The 21525-nt window shown below is 49.8% G+C and overlaps 2 protein-coding genes across 6 annotated transcripts; both read left to right on the top strand.

Moving 5' to 3' along the window:
• Positions 1 to 238: 238 nt before the first annotated feature.
• LOC143658770 (kallikrein-7-like) lies at positions 239 to 4546 on the top strand. Its single transcript, XM_077131046.1, has 6 exons — positions 239 to 359; positions 458 to 588; positions 1126 to 1285; positions 1458 to 1705; positions 1850 to 1986; positions 3692 to 4546. Exons 2-6 carry the CDS (start codon positions 519 to 521, stop codon positions 3845 to 3847), a joined length of 771 nt encoding a protein of 256 aa, XP_076987161.1. The 5' UTR covers positions 239 to 359; positions 458 to 518; the 3' UTR covers positions 3848 to 4546.
• Positions 4547 to 9811: 5265 nt separating this feature from the next.
• On the top strand, positions 9812 to 19572 carry LOC143658774 (kallikrein-6-like). 5 transcript variants are annotated; one of them, XM_077131050.1, is made up of 7 exons: positions 9812 to 9905; positions 10461 to 10548; positions 10984 to 11031; positions 11274 to 11430; positions 15452 to 15699; positions 16117 to 16253; positions 18827 to 19572. In XM_077131050.1, the coding sequence occupies exons 3-7, from the start codon at positions 10986 to 10988 to the stop codon at positions 18989 to 18991; spliced, it is 753 nt and encodes a 250-aa protein (XP_076987165.1). In that variant the 5' UTR covers positions 9812 to 9905; positions 10461 to 10548; positions 10984 to 10985; the 3' UTR covers positions 18992 to 19572. The 5 variants fall into 5 exon arrangements, with proteins under 5 accessions (XP_076987165.1, XP_076987163.1, XP_076987168.1 ...); XM_077131048.1 differs by having other exon boundaries at positions 9818 to 9905; positions 10422 to 10548; XM_077131052.1 differs by having other exon boundaries at positions 9835 to 9905; positions 10471 to 10548.
• The last annotated feature ends 1953 nt before the right edge of the window (positions 19573 to 21525 follow it).

A 21525-nucleotide genomic window follows, 5' to 3' on the forward strand; every position in this document is an offset into this window, starting at 1 on the left:
CCGCCCCTCCAGGCCGTGCACCTGGCCCCTCCCCCCGCAGCCAGCCACGAGAGACTGGACAGTGGGACCGCGATGTGCGGGGGCGACGTGCGGGGGCGGACTCGGGGGGGGGGTCCCACCCGCGGAGTCTCGGGAGGAGGGCGATAAGACAGTCAAACCGGGCCAATTGCCTTCACCGCCTCAGGGGTTCGAGATAACCCCAAAGGCAGGAAGGGGGTGTCGTGGAGCTGGCTCCGCCTGCGCCCCAGGGCGCTGGGGGCGGGCGCGGGGGCAGAGAGGGTATAAAGGGCCGCGCGCTGCGGAGGGCGGGACCCGCTTGGCTCCCGACGGCGTCTGAGCCCGGACCAGGCCCTCCCGAGGTGAGAGAGGAGCCTCGTCCTGGGTGGGGGGCGAGGGAGCCGGGGGGAGCGATGGCCTGGACGGCTCCCTCTTGGTGCTTACTCTTTACCCTTCCCAGGCCCAGCGGAAGAGACCCTCCCTCCGTCCTGACAGCCCCCGAGAGGCTCAAAGAGGCCACCATGCCAGGCTCCCTGCTCTCGCCCCTGCTGCTGCTACTGCTGGCCTTTGTCCTGGGCTCAGCCGGACAAGGTGACGGCGGTGGGATGTGGAGGCCCTACCCCTGCCCCTGCACCCCCACCCTTACCCCCAGTCTCCTCGCTCACCGCCTCCGGGGTCCTTCTCTCCACGGGAGACAGAATGCGCCCCCCTCCAAAAGCGCCCTCCCGGGGAAGACCAGGCTGAGCGCCCTGTCCCCGCACTCCCGCCCCCGGCAGCCTAACTTCTCTCCGACGTGTCGTCTCTGCTCGCTTCGGGCTCTGCTCTGGCTCCCTGCCCGCCGTCGAGGTCGCAGGCGGGACGCCGCTCCCGCACCTGTGAGCGTGCGCCCTGTCCAGGGCCACCCGGCACTTTCTCTGCCCGCCTCCTCCGCCCCTCGGGTTCTGGGAGCCTCTTTTCCAGGGTCGGTTGGGCTTCCTCTTTCTGCTCCCCCAGGCTGCGTTTCTGCCTCTGCCTTTCCCTGTGTGTCTGTCCGCCCCCTCTCCATCTCTGTCCCCCGGGACCCCTCGGCGGCTGCCTCGGCCTTCCCCTGAGTGTGTCACCCACGATTTTCTCCACGTCTCTGTCCAGCCCAGAGAGACAAAAGTGAGGATAAGATTATTGGAGGCGAGCCATGTATCAAAGGCTCACACCCCTGGCAGGTGGCCCTGCTCAGGGGCAATCAGCTCCACTGCGGCGGCGTGCTGCTCGACCAGTGGTGGGTGCTGACGGCCGCCCACTGCAAGATGGGGTACGTGGGTGCGGGGGCTGCAGGGCTGCCGGGGTCGGGAGGGAGGGGGAGGGCTGCGTCTCTGTTCCCCCCTCCGTGGGTCTCTGTACCCCCCCCCTCTGGGTCTCCGTGCCCCTCTCTCTGGGCCTCTGCCCCTCTCAGCACTGTGTCCCCCTGGCTGTCCCGTCCCCAGCGAGTACACGGTGCATTTGGGTGGCGACCAACTGAACAGCAAGAATACGCAGCGGATCAGGGCCAGACAGTCATTTCGCCACCCGGGTTACTCCACGCAGACCCACGTCAACGACCTCATGCTCGTCAAGCTGGAGTCCAAGGCCAAGCTGTCAGCCAGCGTGAAGAAGGTCACCCTGCCGTCCAGCTGCGCGCCCCCTGGGACCACGTGCACCGTCTCGGGCTGGGGCACCACCACCAGCCCCACTGGTAAGGAGCCTCAGGCCCAGGCCCCACGGCCCGTATTCCAGGCGCCTCCCCCTGGCCCCGTGGTCGAGCCCCGACTCGTCTCCTTTGGGCTGTCCCCCTCCCGTGGAGCCCGCCCCTGACCGTTCCATCCTCGCCGCCCCGCAGTGACCTTCCCCTCGCAGCTCATGTGCACGGACGTCCAGCTCATCTCCCACAGCGACTGCAAAAAGGTTTACAAGGACCTTCTGGGCGAGTCCATGCTGTGTGCCGGCATCCCCAACTCCAGCACCAACGCCTGCAACGTGAGACGCCCCACCCCCAGCCCTGGCCCCTGTCTGCCCCTCTCGGCTCAGGCCCTTGGGACCTCATCCTGGTGCTGAGCCTCCCCTTGCCATACGGCCACCCCCGGACCCCGCGGCCTCGGCTCTCCTCCTCCTTCTCTGTCTAAATCGGGAGTGGAGTCTGCTGTGGCCCTGGGGGGTGGAGAACAGAATGGGAGACAATGAGCTGAGATTAGGGTGAGGAGAGTGAGGCACTGTCTCAGGTGCAAAATTTAAGGGAGCGCCTGGATACTCAGATGGCAGAACAAATCATGCTCTAATGCAATATTTCTAAAAGCAAATAATGAACATAAATGCACAAAACCCATGATGAACAAAAATATCAAAATTTTAAATAAAGAGCCTATCAATTTTGCTGATTTTTTCTTTGGCTTTGGTGCCAGTATAAGCTCAACACGACACTGTACTCCTCCATCCTTTACTTAAAATTTGAAGATTTTGTTCATTATGGTTTTCTTTTCTTTTTTTTTTTTTGCATTCATTATTATTTTTTATTATTGCATTAACTTAAAAAAAAAATCATGATCGCTAAGAGTTTTGGCAACCCCTTAAATTTTGTGACGGACGCTACTGTTGTCCTCCTGTTGTCCTGCCGTTGGTCCTAGGAAAGGAACTGTCTCTCCCCCCCCCCCCACTCTGTTTCCCCCTTCCTCAACCATTGTTTCCCTCATCGTTTCTGAGCATCTTCGTCCCACATTTCTCTTTAGTCCTGATGTTATTTCTTTCTTGTCCTCTCTGCCCTCTGTTGTGGTCTCCCCACCTCTCTCCCTCTCTCCACTTTTCTGTCTCTGTCAGTCTCTTTTTCATTCCATAACTCCACCTGCCTTTGTCTCTGCCTCCTCCCACAACACCCCCCCCCTCCATTTCTGCTCTTCTACACTCCACTCCTTTCCGTTTTTTCTCCCCCTCCTTCTTTCTGCTTCTCGCTTTCCTTTCTTGTTGACCCTTTGCCTCTCTGTGTTTCTCTTTCCATACCCCAATCTCTCTTCTCTTATTTGCACTCTCAGCTTTCCAGGGACGTGGGAGGATATGTGTTGGGAGGTGGGGGGAGAAGGTTGTGCATCCTAGCAAACGGACAATTTCCCCTCTTGGCGCTCGGGGATGTGTGAGCTGTGCAGAAGTGAGGGGCTCGGGCTCAGGAAGGGCCGCACTTGATTTAACACTCTGCCGTCGCCATCTTGAAATTCTTGGTAATTTTTGCACCGGGGGCCCCACATTTTCAATTTAAACCGAGCCCCGGCAAATTAGGTAGCCCTTCCTGTCCCTGGCTGACCGCCATACTGCCCCCTCTTCATGCCCAAGGGACACAAATCTATATTCTAGAAGTCACGCTCTTTCTCCCACTGGCTTGGAATGGAGTTCTTCCTACTGAGAAGTGAATTATGCTAAGACCCTGGAGGTCGTGCCTCCTGCCCTGTGATCCATCCCATTGGCCAGGACTCAAAATGATGCCGTCAAAGAACGCGCTGTCATCTCCATGGTAGCACAAATCTCCTGCCCTCCCATTGGTTTCCAGAGACAATGAGTCTCTTCTCATTGGCCAGGGTGGAAGTCCACGGTGTGTTAAGACCTTAACGCAAAATATTCCCATCCCCTCGCCCCCACAAAACCTTTAAGGGGGTTACTCTGAAGCCAAAATCATGCTCTCCTTCTCCCTCCACTCCAGGGTGACTCAGGGGGTCCGCTGATGTGCAGGGGCACACTGCAAGGCCTGGTGTCCTGGGGGACTTTCCCGTGCGGCCAGCTCAACGAACCAGGGGTCTACACCCAAGTCTGCAAGTACGTGGATTGGATAAAAAGCACCATGAAAAGGCACCGCTAATCCGCCACCGGTGTTAAATGACCACATGCAATGAACAGGAAAGCCACAGAAATAAGGACGTCGATGGCCTATGTCATCAGGCTTGACTTAACCATTCTTCCAAAATGGATCTGAAGCCTCAGTAATATGTCAGGTTTTGAAACCACTCAAATTATCAAGGAGGTAAAACCAAAAGAAAGAAAGAAACACACAAAAAACTCAGTGCTGGTGAAGATGTAATAAGACCATCATTCTCAAACATTGGCACTGTAAATTCATACAATCTTCTGGAAGGAAGAGCTTGAAAGTGCAAACCCAGACTATTTGTCTCTTTGACCTAATAGTTCCAGGAAGATACTACTAAAAATATTCAAAAAGGGGAGCAAGACTTGAATTCACCATTAACATTACTTGGCAAAAAAAAAAGTGGAAATACTCAAATTGTTTCAGATTAGTGGATTGTTTAGGTAAATGGTTAGGCCAGTTTGACTGGATATTATGAAGCCATTAAAATGACATTTATGCGGAATTGTTGGTGCTATGCAAAAAAATATGTATGCCATATCATGTTAATTGAAAAAAGAAAGATATAAAAATATGTGCACAAGTTCCTATCCATGTAAGAGAATAAAATTTGAAGGGACATACACCAAACTGCGTATGATGGTAGCTGTGGGAACCTCTTTCCTTCCGTTTCCGTTTCTGTGGTTGTGCATGTTTATAACCTGGGAAATAAAGGTGGGAAACGTGAAATCTGTGACTGGGGAGAGGGAAGCCCTTAAAAGGGAAGAATGGAAAGAAAAATGCATCTGATTTTGAGCCTTGAGCTGCCAGTTCGGTGGCAGGTTTCTCTCCATTTCCTCCCAGGTCTCAGTTTTTCTCACCTGAGAAATGGGAGGGAGACCCAGTGGGAGAGAAAAGAGAGGAGGGAGGGAGGGATGGACAGACCGAAGGAAGGAGAGACCCAGATGCCTCTTCTCAGGGTGGAGTGACATGTGAAAGTGTTTCTGAGCTTTGCAGGTGCCACATTGGGAGGGAGGGAGGAGGTTTTCAGGGAGGGCTGAGGGCAGTGGGTGGATGGAATTGCTGAGTACCCCAAGGCTCTGCAAGAAGTGAGTCCAGCCCTGCTGGGAGCCAAAAAAAAAGTAGGGCCTAGGGAGGCAGGGCTCCCACATCCAGGGCAGGTAAGGGTCCTCTGGAAGGGAGGGGGAGGGAGGATGCCCTGTGACTCAGAGTTTGGCTGCACTCCCGCCATCAGAGGCTCCTGGGCAGTCACACCTCAGCAGCTGCTTCAGACCTCAGCCCTCCTACCTGTCTTTCCTGTTTCTCTCCAGAATCACCTCCCTACCAACATCTTCCAGATCTCTCTGCTCATCTCATCACCCTCTACCTATCTCCTGACACCCCCCCCACACCTTGCCATATTGGGAAAATTAGCCAGCCACTGCTCTCTGCACAGAAGGAAGCTAAGTCCCCTCCTCCCTCCCACCCAGCAGTCCAGGCCCAGCACCCCCTCCCTCAGACCCAGGATCCTGGCCCCCAGCCCCCTCTGCCTCTGGACCAGTGCAAGTTTAAGGAATGTCGAGTTTGGGGTCACCCGCTTCCAGGGAACCCTTCAACTTCCTTTCTCTCCAGCAAGCCACCCACAAATAAATACTCAACCTACATTTTTTTAAAGTAACAAAACATTGCAGTTGCACAAACCCAACCTCAAGGCCCCTGGCCCTGCCCCTCAACTCCCCCTAATCAGAGGTCCAGAGGTGCACCACTTGAGGTGGTGTTCACATGGACATTAAAAAAAATAGCCTTTCATTTTCCTTTGGGCAGACAATTTGGCATAGCAGTTAAAGGCACAAACTCTGGAAGTCAGCTTCTTGGGTTCAAATCCAGTTCCGGCGCCTATAAGCTTTTTTAAAAAAAAATATGATATAGACAAATTTTAACAAACATTCCATACATGGTGTACAATCAATGGCTCAAAATATCATCACATAGTTGTGTCTTCATCACCACAATCATTTTTTAGAACATTTGCATCACTCCAGAAAAAGAAATAAATAGAAAAATCTCATACATCCCATACCCCTTACCCCTACCTCTCATTGACCACTAGTATTTCCATCTACCCAATTTATTTTAACCTTTCTACCCCATGTTTTTTTACACATCTGTCCAGACCCTAAAAAAAAGGAGCGTCAGACACAAGGCTTTCACAATCACACAGTCATATTTTAAAAGCTTTATCATTATACAATCATTTTCAAGAATCAAGGCTAATGGAATACAGCTCTACAGTTTCAGGTACTTCCCTCTAGCCACTCCAATACACCATAAACTAAAAAGGGATTTCTACATAATGCTTAAGAACAACCTCCAGGATAAGCTCTGGACTCTGTTTGAAATCTCTCAGCCACTGAAACTTTATTCTGTCTCATTTCACTCTTCCCTCTTTTGGTCAAGAAGGTTTTCTCAATCCCTTGATGCCAGGTACCAGCTCATCCCAGGATTTCTACCCCACATTGCCAAAGAGATTTGCACCCCTGGAAGTCACATTCCACATAGGGGGGAGGGCAGTGAGTTCATTGGCTGCGCTGGCTTAGAGAGACAGGCCACATCTGAACAACAATAGAGGTTCTCTGGGGTGACTCTAAAGCCTAATATTAAGTAGGCTTAGCCTATCCTTTGCAGGGATAAGTTTCATAGGGGCAAACTGCAAGACCAAGGTAGGCCTATTAATTTGATTGTCTCCACTGCTTGTGAGAATATCAGAAATTCTCCAAATGGGGAAGTTGAATATTTCCTCCTCTCTCCCCAGTCCCCCAAGGGGACTTTGCAACTATATCTTTATTCACTGCCCAAATTACTCTGAGATATATCAGGGCATCATACCTATAAGCTTTTTGTCTGTGAGCAAATTACTTCCTCTTCCCTTCTTAAAATGGAAAAAAAAATAGCACTTACTTCATAGGGTTCTTATGGAGATTAGAAAAGTTAATGTAAAGAGAGTTCTTAGGGCCTTATCTGACACAGAATATGCCCTCAACAGAAAGGGTATTTTTGTTTGCATTAATATTGTCTATGACTTCAGGGGCGTTTTCCTACCTACAACCTCTAAGGCTTTCTTTTAATATATATATTATTAAAGACCTTTGCAGAGGAAGTCAATCTGGGGGAAAACATCCAGAAAATAAGCAGGGGTGACATGCGGAAACAGCAAGATCATGATGTCATCAAGAAAAGACTGGAATTGGTGAGTTCATTCTTTTAGAACTTACTCCACTCTCATGGTCTAAAACTTCCCGCTACCCCACCCATATCCCAACAGTTCCTTCCGAATCCACCCTTCCTCGTCTTGTGGTAAGGTGGACCCAGGAAGGAAGGTGGCTGCCGAGAGAGGGACCACACCCACTACCATGTTGGAAGTTGAATTCCCATTCAAGTGCCACCATTTCCTGGATGTTTGAGGTGAAGCAATTGACTTCCCCTTCTCTGAGCCTTGGTTTTCTTATCTGTAAAATGGGAGTGGGTGTAATTAAGCCATTTAGTCATTTGGTCAACATTTCCTAAAGACCTCTGTAGGCCAGGTAGTGTGTGGTGTTTGGGATACACAGGGGTGAGTCAGCCGTGATGCCTGCCCTCCAAAGGCTCACGGTCCAGTGAGGGGATGGATGTAGAGCCAGGTGGTCAGGGAGCCTGGAGTGGAGCACCTGCCCCGGGAGTCTAAGCCAGCTTCAGGGTGGAGGCTCGGCTGGTGCTCAGGGCGGGCATCCTGAAAGAGGCGATGGCCAAGCCAAGACTTGAAGGACAAGTTGTTGCAAAAGAAGGCGAGAAGAACATTCTGAGAAGAGGGTATAGTGACTGGAATCCCAGAGGACAGTGTGCTAGGGCTGATCTGAGAGGCTTCAAGTAAACTTGTTGGCCGGAGCCTAAAGACAGCAATGGACAGAGCTGTGCTGTGTGACCCAGGAGCTGCTCACGCGTGCGAAAAACACACCCGACTTCAAAGACTAAGAATGCAAAAAATGCAAAAGCAAATGCTCTCTTTGACAACTTTCTAATTTTGTTTTCATGTTGAAATGATAATTTTTTGGATACATTGGCTTAAATCAAATACTAAAATAAATTCCTCCCATTTCCTTTTGTCTTTAATGCAATGTTATTGAGATATACTCAAGCACCATTCAACCCATCCAAAGTATACAATCAGTGGCTTCCAACGTCGTCACGTAATTGTGCATTCACCACCTTAATCAATTTTACAACATTTTCATTACTCAAAAAATAAAATTAAAAATAAAACCCTAAACATCCCATATCCTTTATCTCTCCATTATTGACCCTTAGTATTGGTGTGGTACATTTTTCACTGATGATGAAAGAAAATTAAGAGATTGCTGTTAACTCTAGTCCACAGTTTACAATGGGAACGTTTCCCCCCATATACCACTCTACCCATTTCTTTTTTTTTTTCTTTTTTAATTGTGGCTATGAGAAAATGTGTGGCTTTGCATTGCATTTCTACTGGCCAGGACTATCTGACAGCAGGCTGGGGGGTGGGGGGGGGGGGGGGTGCTGGCACTCTGTCCCGAAGGCAGTGCTGCAAACAAGAGAGGGGTAGGGTCAGCTCTGGATGCAGGAAGACCCCTCTGGGGTCAAGCAAGGGACCCAGAGGAAAGGAAGAGCCTGGGGTGACAGTCCACATGAGGAGAAACTAACCTGAGCTGCAGCCAGGGGCAGGGGGACAGAAAGAAGGGGTCCCTGCAAAGGGCCGAGCTGTCAGGGATCTGGCTTGGTGTCTGGAGGATCTTGGGGTCCTAAGGGGAAGACCACGTTTCAAAAATGATAAGTCCAGGGATCCATGAATGTGAGGGTTCTGGTGAAGTCATGGGGCGGGAGGGAGGAAGCAGTCCCCGAAGATGTATTTTGTGCCAATGGGTCTTCATTCCAGGAATTAAAAAAAAAAAGGTGTGACAATTAGATTTAATGCAAAAAAAAAAAAAGTTTCCCACAGTGTTGGGTCCAGGAGGACATTACTCTTAGCCCCGGCGACCTCCCCAGGAGCCCTCAGCTCCCTTCTCATACTCTGCGCCCCACCTTGTGCAATTGTCACCCCTTCTTCATTGCCTCCCCTGGCCCTGGCCCTGGCCTGCACCAGCCCTGCCCGCTGTCTCCTACACACGCGGGTGGTTCCCTGCCAGCTCTTCCTGGTCAACACCTGGCTCTGCCTTCAAGGCCCAAGTTCAAAGGCGCTTCCCCAAATGCTCCTGGACCCTTCCATGGCTTCTGCCCAGCACCCCTTGCCCTTCCTCATCATATTCCCACATTGCTCTCAAGTTTTCTTGAATTCCTGCTTATTTCCACACCTCCCTTTATCACCCGTGGTCTAAGACCTCTCCTATCCTCACTCGTGTCCCCACTGCTGCTCACACCAGCCCTCACACTGCCGCAGTCAAATGTGCACACGTGGGTATGTCTCCTGGAAATCTAGAGGGGAAGATAAGGCAGGAGGGACCCAGAGAGTGTCAACAGAGACTTAGAAAACCAAGAAAAGAGACAGAGAGATGGGCAGAGACAGAGACACAGAGAAAAGGAGGGAGAGAGAGGCAGAGAGATGGAAACGCACACAAATGCAAAGGCTGAGGCAAACAGGAAAACACAAGCACAGGGAAAGAGAGAGAGACAGGCATGGAGATGCCCCACCTATGGCCAGGGAGAGAGATGGAAAGACCGAACCCAGGGGTGGGCAGACTCGGAGGACAAAGGCCAGTGGGGCCCAGCGTCCCAGCCATCCCAGGCAAAGCCAGAGGGACAGTCAGACGGCAGTGACAAGAGGACAAGCTGATGGGGACAAAGGGAAGCAATTGATGCAGCCGCCGCCCGGAGAGAGGTTGAGAAACGGAGCTGCTGGTGCATGGGGGCATGCCAGGGCAGACAAAGCCCGATTGTTCCAGGGGCCCCGTTCCCCACGGTGCCCGGGGCAGGGGCGGGGACCTGCCGCCTGGTGACACACGCTTTCTCAGCTCTCCTCTCTCTTGGGGACACAGAGGTTGTCAGCACCTACAGCGGAACTTGCGGGCAGGTAAGTGAGTCAGCTCAACCCCGCTGAGCCCAGGTGTGAGTCCCACAGGACCCTGTAGCTCAGAGGTGCTAGGATCCCTGAGGCAGGGGGACGGGATTTGCTTGCCTGGAATGCTGGCATTTGGGTCCTCACACCCTCTCCACAGCAAGGGTCTGAGTCTAGGGACTCAGGGAAACAAGGCTTCATTGTCCTCTGCTTCAGACCCAGGATTCCTGACCCCAGCCCCTCCCCCCTCAGACCCGGGGGTCCGCCCCCGTGCACTCCGGAGCCAGGCTCCCTTCCCGCCGACCCAGGTTGGGGGTCACCATCAGCAGAACTGAGGGAAGCAAGAATGTGTGTGGGAGACCTGGGTGAGGAGGAAAGGGCGGGGCTCCACCCCATCCTCGGGGACCAGTAGAGGCAAGGGTTAAAAGGAAGTGTCAGGAGCGTGTGGGGACAGGACCAGCTGCTGCCACGGAGCCCAGGTGTGTGTCCAGGTGTCTGTCCAGCAGTGCTTCACAGCCCCGGGACCTGCAGCTTGTGCAGCCTGCATGCTGAGGCCCCTTCTCCCTGGAGCCCCCCGCAGTTCTGACCCTCTCTGGCTTCCTGCTGCCCCTTCCCCCCACGCAAGGACCCCTGAGCCTCTGAGCAATCGGCCCTGCAGGTAAGATCATCTTGGCTCCTGCCACACCTCCCAGCTTACAGTGTGGGGAGAGTGCTAAGGTGAGCTCAGGGCTGAGGTGCAGAGAAAGATCCACTGGGGAGGGGGAAGGTTGGGGGCCCCTAGGACAGCCTCTCCTATTACTCGGGGGTGGGGGGCAAACCAACGCCCAGGGAAGAGAGAAGAGCTCATCAAAACCATGCGGTGAGCCGCCGGGGCCACGGGTGGCGTCCCGGGCTGTCCGGTGCCTGCCTCCTGCGCCCACAGAGGGAAGGCATGGGTGGGGGAAACAAGAAGCCAGGAGCCTTCCTAGCCGAGAAGGACACAAGGCCAGGGCCAGGGCAGCATAGCAGACCCCAGACAAGGAGGAAGGGGAGGATGGCGTGTTGAGTGGAGCCCAAGGCTGTGGCTAATGGGGCTCTCGGCTTCCCCATACAGGAATGGCCATCAGGGAGCTGACTCTGACCCTGGTTCTCATCATTGCAGGTGGGAAGATAGGGATGAGAGGGGGTCGGGGATGGGTGGGGCTGTTGGTGGGGAAGAGACTGGAATCAGGCAAGGGGATATAGGAGGGCAAGGGGGCTGGGGTGGGTTTGGAGATGGGGACAGGGATCTGCTTCGGGAGAGGATAGAAATAATCTTGGTGACTGAGCTGAACTGGGGTCCATCCTAGAGATATTCCTGGAGTCTCCGTGTGTCCTCCCTGACTCGGACCTTCTCTCTTTCAGCCTGGGCAGAGGAGAAGAATAAGGTGGTGCAAGGGGGACCTTGCTCCAAGACTTCTCACCCCTACCAGGCCGCTCTCTATACTTCCGGCCACTTGCTCTGCGGGGGCGTCCTCATTCACCCACAGTGGGTCCTCACCGCAGCCCACTGCAAAAAACCGTGAGTCCCTACACCCCGAACGGGGAAAGGTTGTGATCAGACCCTGAGAATATGTGAGATGTTCTGAAAAGGAAAGTCACCAGTTCACTGGAGGATTTGGAGTGGTGGGATATGAGAAGGGAGGAGTGTAGGTGGGGCCGGGTCACCCAGGGGCACCAATGCCAGGCTGAGGTACTCCTTTATCCTGAGGGCACTGGGGAGCCATGGGAGAGTTCTGAGCAAGGGAGTGACTCTGATTCATTTCAAAAATATTTATCAAGTGCTTATCATGTGCCAGTGCCATTCTAGGCACTGGAGATTCTGTATCTGCAAACAAAAATCTCCATCTTGACATCGCCAAGCCGTGCCATTTAATGCAGTAGCCACGTGTTGCTAACTATATTTAAATGAATTAAAATGTAAAAGCATTAAAAAGGCACAAATCATGTTTCAAGTCAGCACAGATGTGGAACATTCCCATCATCGAGGAAAATTCTGGTGGACACTGCTGGTAGGGAAGGAGAAGAGACAAAAACAAACAAACAAATAAATATTTAACAATAAATGTATCAACTCAGATGGTGATAATAGGCTCTCTAGGGGAAAAGAAAGCAGACAAAGGAGACTGGAATTGTGTGTTCAGGTGGTGTTGGCATTTCAGTTGTGTAGCAAGGGAAGGTCTCACCGAGAAGGTGGCATTTGAAGGGTGCAAGGGAGTGAGCCTGATGGATTTGTGAGAAAGGAAGGTGCTGGCAGAGGGAGCCTCCAGTACAAAGGCCCTGGGGTAGGGGGATGGTTGTTGTGTTCCACTGGCTGGGGCAGAAGGAGAGAAGGGGAGAGGGAAGGAGATGAGGTCTGAGAGGTGATGAGGGCAGGTTGGATGGAGCCTTATGAACTAAGGGGAGAGCTTTGGCATTTTTTTTTTTTTAGCTTTGCATTTTGAAATAATTTCAGGGTCCTGAAACTTACAGGACACTGCAACAATAATACAAACCCTGTATGGAGAACTCCAACATACCCCAGCCCCTGCAAACCCCATCCATTTTTATCAATCATTTGCTATCTTCGCTGTTTCATCCTTTCTGTCTCTATCTATATCTGTTTTCTGAACATTTGAGAGCAGTTGCACACATCATTTCCTACAAGCAGGATATGCATTTATGCATTACCTTAAGTGCAGCTACCAGATTCAAGAACTGTAGCATTAGCCTAAGGCTTATAGTCTATATTACAGTTTTTCTTGTATCCCAATAGTGTCCTTTTGAGACTTTCCCTTACCATTCTTAGATCCCATCCCGTATGAAGTGTTGCTTTAATTACATGTAATTGTCATTCTCTTTTTCTTTCTTTGTTATTTAATTATGGAAATATATATGCAGCATAAATCTTCCATCTCAGCCCCTCACACGTGTACCACCCAGAGGGATTAATCACATTCACAGAGTGGCAGAGCCCTCACCACCATCCATTACTAGAACTTTCCCTACACCGCACACAGAAGCCCTATACTCATTTTGCACTAACTCTTCGTCCTTTACTTTTTGTCTCTATCAGTTTGCATGTTTTCTGATATTTTTTATGGTTGTGATGGGGCTTAAATTTAACATCCTAATTCTGTAAAAATTTCATTTAATTTGATACCAACTCAACTTCAGTGCCAAGCACAAACTATGTTTCTATGCCCCTCTGACTCCCCTTTATGTATTCTTGTTCCAGATTACATATTTGTTCATTATGAATCCAAAACCATTGATTTATCATTACATTTGTGCATTTGCCTTTTAGACCCTGTAGGAAGTAAAAAGTGGCATGAAAAACCAAAAATACAGTAGCAGCGTTACCCATGTAATCATCCTTACCAGAGACTTTATTTCTCCATGTAGCCTCAGTCAATTGCCCCGCGCCCTTTCCTTTCAGTCTACAGAACTCCTTTTAGCTTCCCTTATACAGCTAGTCTAGTGGTGATGAGCTTCCTAGGCTTTTGTTTATCTGGAAATGTTTTAATTCCTCCCTCATTTTTGAAAGACAGTTTTGCTGGATATAGAGGTCTTGGTTGGTAATTTTTTTGCTGTCAGTGCTTAAAATATGACATCCCATCGCTTCCTTGCTTCCATGGTTTCCAATGAGAAATCAGCATTTAATCTTTTGGAGGCTCCCTGACATGTTGCTTTTCTTGCTTTTCTTTTGTGGCTTTCAGAAGTCTCTCTTTAACTTTGGCCTTTCACAGCTTGATTATAACTTGACGCAGCGAGAATCTATTTGGGTTTATCCTGTTTGGAGTTCATTGAGCATCTTGTACATGCATATTCATGTCTTTTGTTAAATTTGGGAAATGGTCAGCCATTATTTCTTGGAATATTCTCTCTGCCCTTTTCTCTCTTTATTCTCCCTCTGGGAATCCCACAATATGTTTACACTTGATGGTGTCCCACAGCTTCCTCAGGGCTTATTCACTTTTCTTTATTTTTTCCTCCTTCTCCTCCTTGAGCCAGATGATTTCAGTAGTCTTATCTTCAAGACTCTTTCTTCTGCCAGCTCCAATCTGCTGTTGAACCTCTCTAGGGAATTTTTTATTTCTGTTATTGTGGCTTTCAGTTCTGTTTGTATCCTTTTCATAATTTACATCCTTCTATTGATGCTCTTTGTGTTCCTCTATCATTTCCTCATTTCCTTCGTTTCTCTGCCCATGTCTTCCTTCAGCTCTTTGGATGTATTTAGGACCATTTTTTAAAAGTCTTTGTCTAGAATGTCCCAGCTCTGATCCTCCTCTCTGATAGTGAAGCTTCCATCTTCTCCTTTGCCTGCATAATTGCTTTCTGTTTCTTTGCATGTTTTGTTTTCTTTTACTGAATCTTGTAAATTTTTATATTTTAATGGGTTATTGTTGGAATTTAGATTCTGAAGATATCTGTTCCCTCAGCTTATACCCATCCATACAATGAGTTTAGGGAACAGCTCAAGACCAAAGTGTAGGGGCCTCCCTGGTCCTTTCTCCACATGCATTTTGTCTTGGGTATATGCATGTGGCTCCAGGAATTCCCCCATTTACCCAGTTCCAAATGTTGCCTCTTCCCTAGGAAATGGTTTCCTCACAGTCCCAGGCACTGCACTGCATGTCCTACAACCAGCAACTCCTTGCCCCAGGCAACCACTTGACTGCTTTCCCACAGAGCTCTGAGAGCCACCTTCTGTGCTCAGGGCAAGTTCTGGGGATAGCGAGTCCCTCAGTCCACCACCAGACAGATTGGGCCAGATGGGCATGCTCCCCTTAAGTGCACAAGGGTTACTCTGCTCCTTGCAGACCCAGACAAGGAATCTGTGCTGAGAATGTAGGATGCATGCCAAGCTAGTGAATGTTGGGGAGGGGTCAGCCAAGGTGCCATGAGATCCTACCACTTTTAAGTGGCCTTTCTTTGATTTGGTGTTCATCCTGTTTCTGCAGCCTTTAACTATTTTCTGGAGCTTTGAGAAAGACATTTCTGCTAGTTTCTTGCTGGTTCTTCAAAGCTTCTTGAGGGGACCTGATGCGCTTCCTTCCGCCATCTTGAATGGAATGGGGGCTGATCTTTGGCATTTATAGTGAGCAAGACAGGAGTCATGGGAGAGTTCCGAGCAGAGAAGGGACAAAACTGACTCACATTTTTTAAATATCTCAGGCTGCTGTATGGAGGATACACTGTAGGGGCAAAGTCAGAAGCAAGGATTCCCATGAGCAGATGAGGTTAAAGTCCAGCTGATGGCTCAGACCAAGATGGTAGCAGTGGAGGAGGTGAGAGGTGGTCAGATTCTGGATATGCTTTGAAGAGAGAGCCAAAAGGATTTCTGGAAAGCTGGATGTGGGAGCATGAAATAAATAGTTAAGAATAGATCCTAGGTTTTTCCCTGAGACACTAGAAGGATGGAATTGCCATTTGAGCTGGTGAAGACTGTGGGGGGAGCAGGCTAGATGCCTCATGCTATACCACACACCCCCTCCAGCTCCTCTGCAGCCTCAGCTACAGCCCAAGGGCCCCAGGTGAGACTTAGCTCCCCTCCTTTCCAGGAATCTTCAGGTTTTCCTGGGGAAGCACAACCTTCAGCAAAGGGAGAGTTCCCAGCAGCAGAGCTCTGTGGTCCGGACCGTGATCCACCCAGGCTACGATGCCTCCACCCATGACCAGGATATCATGCTGTTACGCCTGAAAACTCCAGTCACTTTGTCTGGACGCATCCAACCCCTGACCTTGGAGAGGGACTGCTCGGCGAACCATACCAGCTGCCACATCCTGGGCTGGGGCAAGACAGCAAATGGTCAGTAGAGGAAGACGATGGCAGAGCAAGCTAATGGGTGATGGGTCAAGGGGAGTGGTCCAGTGGGTGATAGGCCACAGGAGGGTGGGCCAATGGAAGAAGAGTCCGAGGTAGGACCAAGAAGAACCAATAAGACACGAGGATTTTTAGAGGAGGCAGGGTTAATGAGGAAGACTGCCAATCGGAGTAAGAATGAAGGAAGTCATGGCCAATCAGGAAGGAGGGACGATGGCGACGGGTTTTAAGAATGAGAAGCAAATAGAATGCGAGAAACCAATGGTAAATAAGGACCAATATGGGAGGAGGGTTTATAGGGCATGGAGGATCATTTGGGGGGACTTGTGGAGAAACCAGGAGGGAGTGGAGGAAATTCCAGAAGGAGGGAGTATAGTGTGAGTCTGGTCCATCTCTCTGCAGGTGATTTCCCCAACACCATCCAGTGTGCATACGTCAACCTGGTGCCCCAGGAAGAGTGTGAGCAGGCCTATCCCGGTCAGATCACCGAAAACATGGTGTGCGCTGGGGATGAAAGGCATGGGAAGGATTCTTGCCAGGTGAGGCAACCAGGACCTGCCAGGTAGAAAACCAAGGGGAGAGACATGAAATGCAGCCAGCATCAGGAGTGGGGAGAGACCCACAGACCGAAGTGGGTTTGACTGAAACACAAGGAGACAACTGAAGGCAGGAAAAGGGAGAGAGACTCCATCAGACACCCTGAGACCCGGCTAGGACAGGTCGGGGCACAGCCAGCAGAGAAACTGAGAGAATAAGATGGAGATGCACATGTGAGAAGCCAGATTTTCCTCAGACAGACCCTACAACGTCCCACTTGGAGATAGCTCAGCTCTGGAGGAGCGGGACCCTAGCTGGAGAGTGAAGGGGGCACCGTCCCACTCCAAACATCTTTAACTTGGGATTTCCACATAATCAACCATCGGATCTCCCCTCTTTATGCTGAAACTGAGTCCAGTGCATTGAAAGGCATGCAGGGGTCAGCCAAGAGGAAAACGACACAGAGATACAGAGAAAGGGATGCAAAGAGAGAGCAAGTGAGAGACAGAGAAAGGACAGGCAGACAGACATCTTTGCTGAGACGGTCTTCAAGACAAGACATGTAGAGGTGCGCCCAGAGAAAATGCAACCATTCTCTGTCTGGGTCTTTCCCTGTTTTTCCCTCCTCTCTTCCCCTGTGTTTTATTGTAATGCGCCTTCTCCTGGGTTTTCCTGCCTCTGTTTCAGTGCCGCTGGCTGTTTTGCCAGTATTATTAGATATGTTTTTGGTCTCTTTCTCTTCTTCCTTCTTTCCCCCTCCCCTCCTACTTCCTTGCTCCTCTTCTTCTCCTCTTCCCCTCTTTCTCTATCAAGGTCTCCTCCTCTTTTTCCTGCTCCTTCTGCGTCCTTACCTCTCTCTTGGGTTCGGCACTTCAGCCTCTCTGCACACCTCTCACACGCCACTCTTTTTTCTTTTCCCCCAAACTTTGTGGAACTTATGTTTGCAAAGTAACACTTTTTTTTTCTTTTAAACAGCTTTATTCCCACACCATACACTCCACCCTAAGTGTACAATCAGTGGCTCCCGGTCTAATTCCATAGTTATGCATTCACCACCACAATCTATACGAGAACATTCCCATTTCTTCTGAAAAGAAAGGCAAACAAAAAAATCCCATACCCTCCTTTATATGCCCCAAGTATTGACATTAAGCTTTGGTGACATGCTTTTGTTACAATTAATGAAAGAATGTTGCAATATTACTGGTAACTATAGACCTTAGTTTGCATTAATTGTGTTTTTCCCATATACTACCCATTAACACCTTGAAATAATGACATACATTTGTTCTAGTTCATGTAAAAACTTTTATTTTACAATTAACCACTCTCATCATCCGCTCTACGTTCATGAAGTTATACAGTCCCAGTTTTTATCTTCTATCTTTCCTTGTGGTCACACTCCATTCTTTATATATATATATATACACATATTTTTTTATTGACACATCTTCACACACATACATTACATACATGGAGCACAGTCAATGGCTCACAACATCATCACATAGTTGTGTATTCATCACTATGATCATTTTTTAGAACATTTGCAACACTCCCAAAAAAGAAATAAAAAGAAAAAACAAAAAAACTCATACATCCCTTACTCCTTGCCCTCCCTCTCATTGACTACTAGTATTTCCATCTACCCAATGGATTTTACCCTTTATCACCCCAATATCTATTTATTTATTATCCATATTTTGTTACTCACCTGTCCATATCTTAGATAAAAAGAGCATCAGACATGGTTCTTACAATCACACAGTCACACTGTAAAAGCTGTAGCTTCATACAGTCGTGTCCAAGAATCAAGGCTACTGGAACACAGCTCTACAGTTTCAGGTACTTCCCTCCAGCCACTCCAGTACACCATAAACTAAAAAGGAAATATCTGTATAACACATAAGAATAACCTCCGGGATAACCTCTGGACTTTGTCTGAAATCTCTCAGCCACTGAAACTTTATTTTGTCTCATTTCTCTCTTCCTCCTTTTGGTCAGGAAGGTTTTCTCAATCCCTTGATGCTGGGTCCCGGCTCATCTGGGAGTTCTGTCCCACATTGCCAGGGAGAATTACACCCTTGGGAGTCATGTCCCATGCAGGGGGGATGGGCAGAGAGTGCATATGCTGAGTTGGTTTAGAGAGAGAGGCCATATGTGAGCAACAAGAGAAGTTCTCTGGGGGTGACTTTTAGACCTAATTTTAAGAAGGTTATGCTCTCCTTTGCAGAAATAAGTTTCATAGGGGCGAACCCTAAGATCAGGAGCTCCGCCTATTGATTTGGTTGTCCCCACTGCTTGTGAGAATATCAGAAATTCTCCACATTCCACTCTTAACCTTGACTCTGATCTGTTCTCGTTCTTCCTCTCGTCCTCTTTGGACCTTGGTGTTCCCATCTGTTTCTCTACATGCTTTTATCTCCTTCACCTTCTCTCCATCTTCATTTGTATACGACTCAGTGTGTGTCTTACTGCCTGCCTGTCCGTCTGGCCCTGAGTTTTTTTCTCTGTCTCTCTTGGTGTCTTTCTCTGTCTCTGGATTTCTGTATGTGACTCTTCCTTTTTCCCACAGGGTGATTCCGGGGGCCCCCTGGTGTGCGGAGGCCGTCTCCGGGGTCTTGTATCATGGGGTAACGTCCCTTGTGGATCAAAGGAGAAGCCAGGGGTCTACACCAATGTCTGCAGATATGTCAACTGGATCCAAAAAACCATCCAGGCCAACTGGTCCTCCAAGTGACCCCTAACCCTTGCCCTACCACCCACTGGCTGGCTCCAGAATTAACTCTGACCAATTCTTCACCATCCCTCCCTGCCTGCGCCAGTCTGATCCTTGATGCTTAAGGATCCCAGCTCTGCCACTTACTAGCTGTGTACCCTGGAGAAGTGCCTTCCTTCCCTGCGTAGATTTCCCCAGCTGTAAAATATGGCTAATATAGTACTTTCCTCGTGAGATGGTCACGGTTGCTGGAAGGGTTCAAGGTTTCAAAAGTACAAAACACGAGTGCCTAATAGAGAATGGATTTCATCATTGGTGGTGCCTTTTGCTTTTCCCCCCATCTGCCCCTCTGAAACCCTGAGATGTTTGTATCTCCTTTTATGCCCAGTTGAATTGTCCTCTCCTCCGATTTCTCCACCTCGTGCTAGCCATTGGGGATGTCTCTCTCCCCTAAACTCCAATTTAGCAACAAAATCAAGGAGGTGAGAAGGTTGGGGGGCTACCATGTGCGGACAAGATAAGGGCAGATAAAGTGAGAGAGGATGGCAAGAACCAGGCTCCAAAAGGACCCTGAATGCTGTGCCGAGAGGCTGGGATTTTCTCCTGAGGGCCATGGGGAGCCATGGGAGGGTTTGGGACAAGGGAACCACAGGGTCAGCTCTGGGGCTATGCTGGCGAAGGGGCAGAGGGGAGCGAGTGCAGGCTGGGCAGCCAGGGAGGGGCTGAGGAGATGGTTCAGGGGGAGAAGGTGAAGGCTGAGCTGGAGTCAGGGCCGGGAGGTTCTGGGAAAGAGAAGCTGGGGATGGATTCAACCAGGGGTAGAAGTTTGGACCAATGGCGTGGACATGGAGGAAGCAATATGGAGGAAAACCTGGAGGGCTGAGAACACCTGAGGTGCCCCAGACATGCAAGTCATTTAGGATGGCGGGGACGGGGGTGGGAGGTGGGAGGAGTGGGTGACACAGCTGGAAATGTAGGTCAGTGGAAGATGATGCCGGGCCTCGAGTGCCAGGCAGACAACTTGTCCTTGACCCTGAGGGCATAGGGAGACTGCTCCATGAAAGCACGGGAAGTGGAACAGCAGGGTGAGACCTGGGCATCTGAAAGATCTCACGGGGGTCCATTTGAAGGCAGGGAAGATGGGCAGGGTGGGGGAGAGACTGGAGGTCCTGTAGAAATTAGGGGAGCTGATGAGTAGTGCCTGGCAAGAACCTACACCTCCGCGTACTTTCTGGGGCTCCCCCCCACCCCCCCCACCATGTGTACAACACCCCAAACCAATGCACCGACCTCTGCCCCCAAACCCCAGGCCTGTCCCCATCCCAGAGAGGCCACGTGTTCTTACAGCACCTAACGCACAGCCTCTGAGGAAGACTGAATAGCATCTAAGCCAGGAGCCCTCCCAAAGAGGCAGGTGGGGTGGACGGCAGCTCCCCACAAAGGGGGAAAGAGGGATGACACAGGGGCAGCTGTTAGGACCAGAGGAATAATTAAGGACAGGGAGAGTATCAGAGACACCATCCATTTGTTTAACATATATTTATTGCAAGCTTCCTTTCACCAGCATAGAGCAGAAGGACGTTGGAAGTTATTATTAAACACGGGGTGCTATCCATAGGAGAGATCTGAAGTCAAAGTCCATCACGTGCCCTTTCTTAGGTGTACGGTCTGGGGATCCAACCCGGGTCTCCCGCATGGAAGGCTGGCATTCTACCAAGGAACCACCCGTGCAGCCAATCACGTGTCCCTTTACAACGTCGGTGTTATGAGTTCCAAAGAGAGAGGGAGTACATGAAAAGAGCAGTGTCAAAGGCCTTTAGCATGGGAGAGAAAGCACATCCACACGTCTTAAGAACCAAGGAAATGTGAACTTTTACAAGGCAGTACCATGAGAAAGAGTGGTTGCTTTTTGTGAGTAGATAGAAATACTGAGTGACCTGGGTTCCTCCTTGATCAGCTCCCTCCACACCAGCTCCCTCTAGAAGTTAGGACAAAAAATAAGGCCAGGAATTATTTTAAAAAAACAGAAAATGGCAAGGGCTGAAGAAGATGTAGAGAAAGAGGCACACTTATCCACTGTTGGTGGGAATGTCAAATGGTACAACTACTCTGGAAGGCAGTTTGGCGGTTCCTCAGGAAGCTAAGTATAGAATTGCCATATGACCCGGCAATACCTCTGCTAAGTATCTACTCAGAGAACATGAGGGCAAGGACACAAACGGACATTTGCATACTAATGTTTATAGAAGCATTATTTATGATTCCCAAGAAATTGCAACAGCCCAAATGTATAACAATGGATGCGTGGCTAAACAAGCTGTGATGTCTATACATGATGAAATAGTACATAGCTGTAAGACAGAATAAAGTCATGAAGTTTGTACCAATGTGGATGAACCTTGAGAACATTATGCTGAGTGAAATTAGCTAGAAGCAAAAGGACAAATACTGTAGGCTCTCACTAATATGAACTGACGTTAATGAGTGAACTTTGAGAGTTGGAGTTAAGAACAGAGGTCATCAGGAGACAGAAAGAGGGTAGAGATTGGGCAATT

The sequence above is a fragment of the Tamandua tetradactyla genome, chromosome 16 (assembly GCF_023851605.1).
Source record: "Tamandua tetradactyla isolate mTamTet1 chromosome 16, mTamTet1.pri, whole genome shotgun sequence".
In the NCBI taxonomy this organism is placed as follows: Eukaryota; Metazoa; Chordata; class Mammalia; order Pilosa; family Myrmecophagidae; genus Tamandua; species Tamandua tetradactyla.

What these genes read in the sequence shown, in the direction of transcription:
- LOC143658770 (XM_077131046.1), top strand. Translation starts at nt 519, where the DNA reads ATGCCAGGCTCCCTGCTCTCGCCCCTGCTGCTGCTACTGCTGGCCTTT. An exon ending in CCTGGGCTCAGCCGGACAAG is followed by an intron (nt 589 to 1,125) that starts GTGACGGCGGTG and finishes GTCTCTGTCCAG; the next exon opens with CCCAGAGAGACAAAAGTGAG. An exon ending in GCCGCCCACTGCAAGATGGG is followed by an intron (nt 1,286 to 1,457) that starts GTACGTGGGTGC and finishes TCCCGTCCCCAG; the next exon opens with CGAGTACACGGTGCATTTGG.
- LOC143658774 (XM_077131050.1), top strand. Translation starts at nt 10,986, where the DNA reads ATGGCCATCAGGGAGCTGACTCTGACCCTGGTTCTCATCATTGCAG. An exon ending in CCTGGTTCTCATCATTGCAG is followed by an intron (nt 11,032 to 11,273) that starts GTGGGAAGATAG and finishes TCTCTCTTTCAG; the next exon opens with CCTGGGCAGAGGAGAAGAAT. An exon ending in GCAGCCCACTGCAAAAAACC is followed by an intron (nt 11,431 to 15,451) that starts GTGAGTCCCTAC and finishes CCTCCTTTCCAG; the next exon opens with GAATCTTCAGGTTTTCCTGG.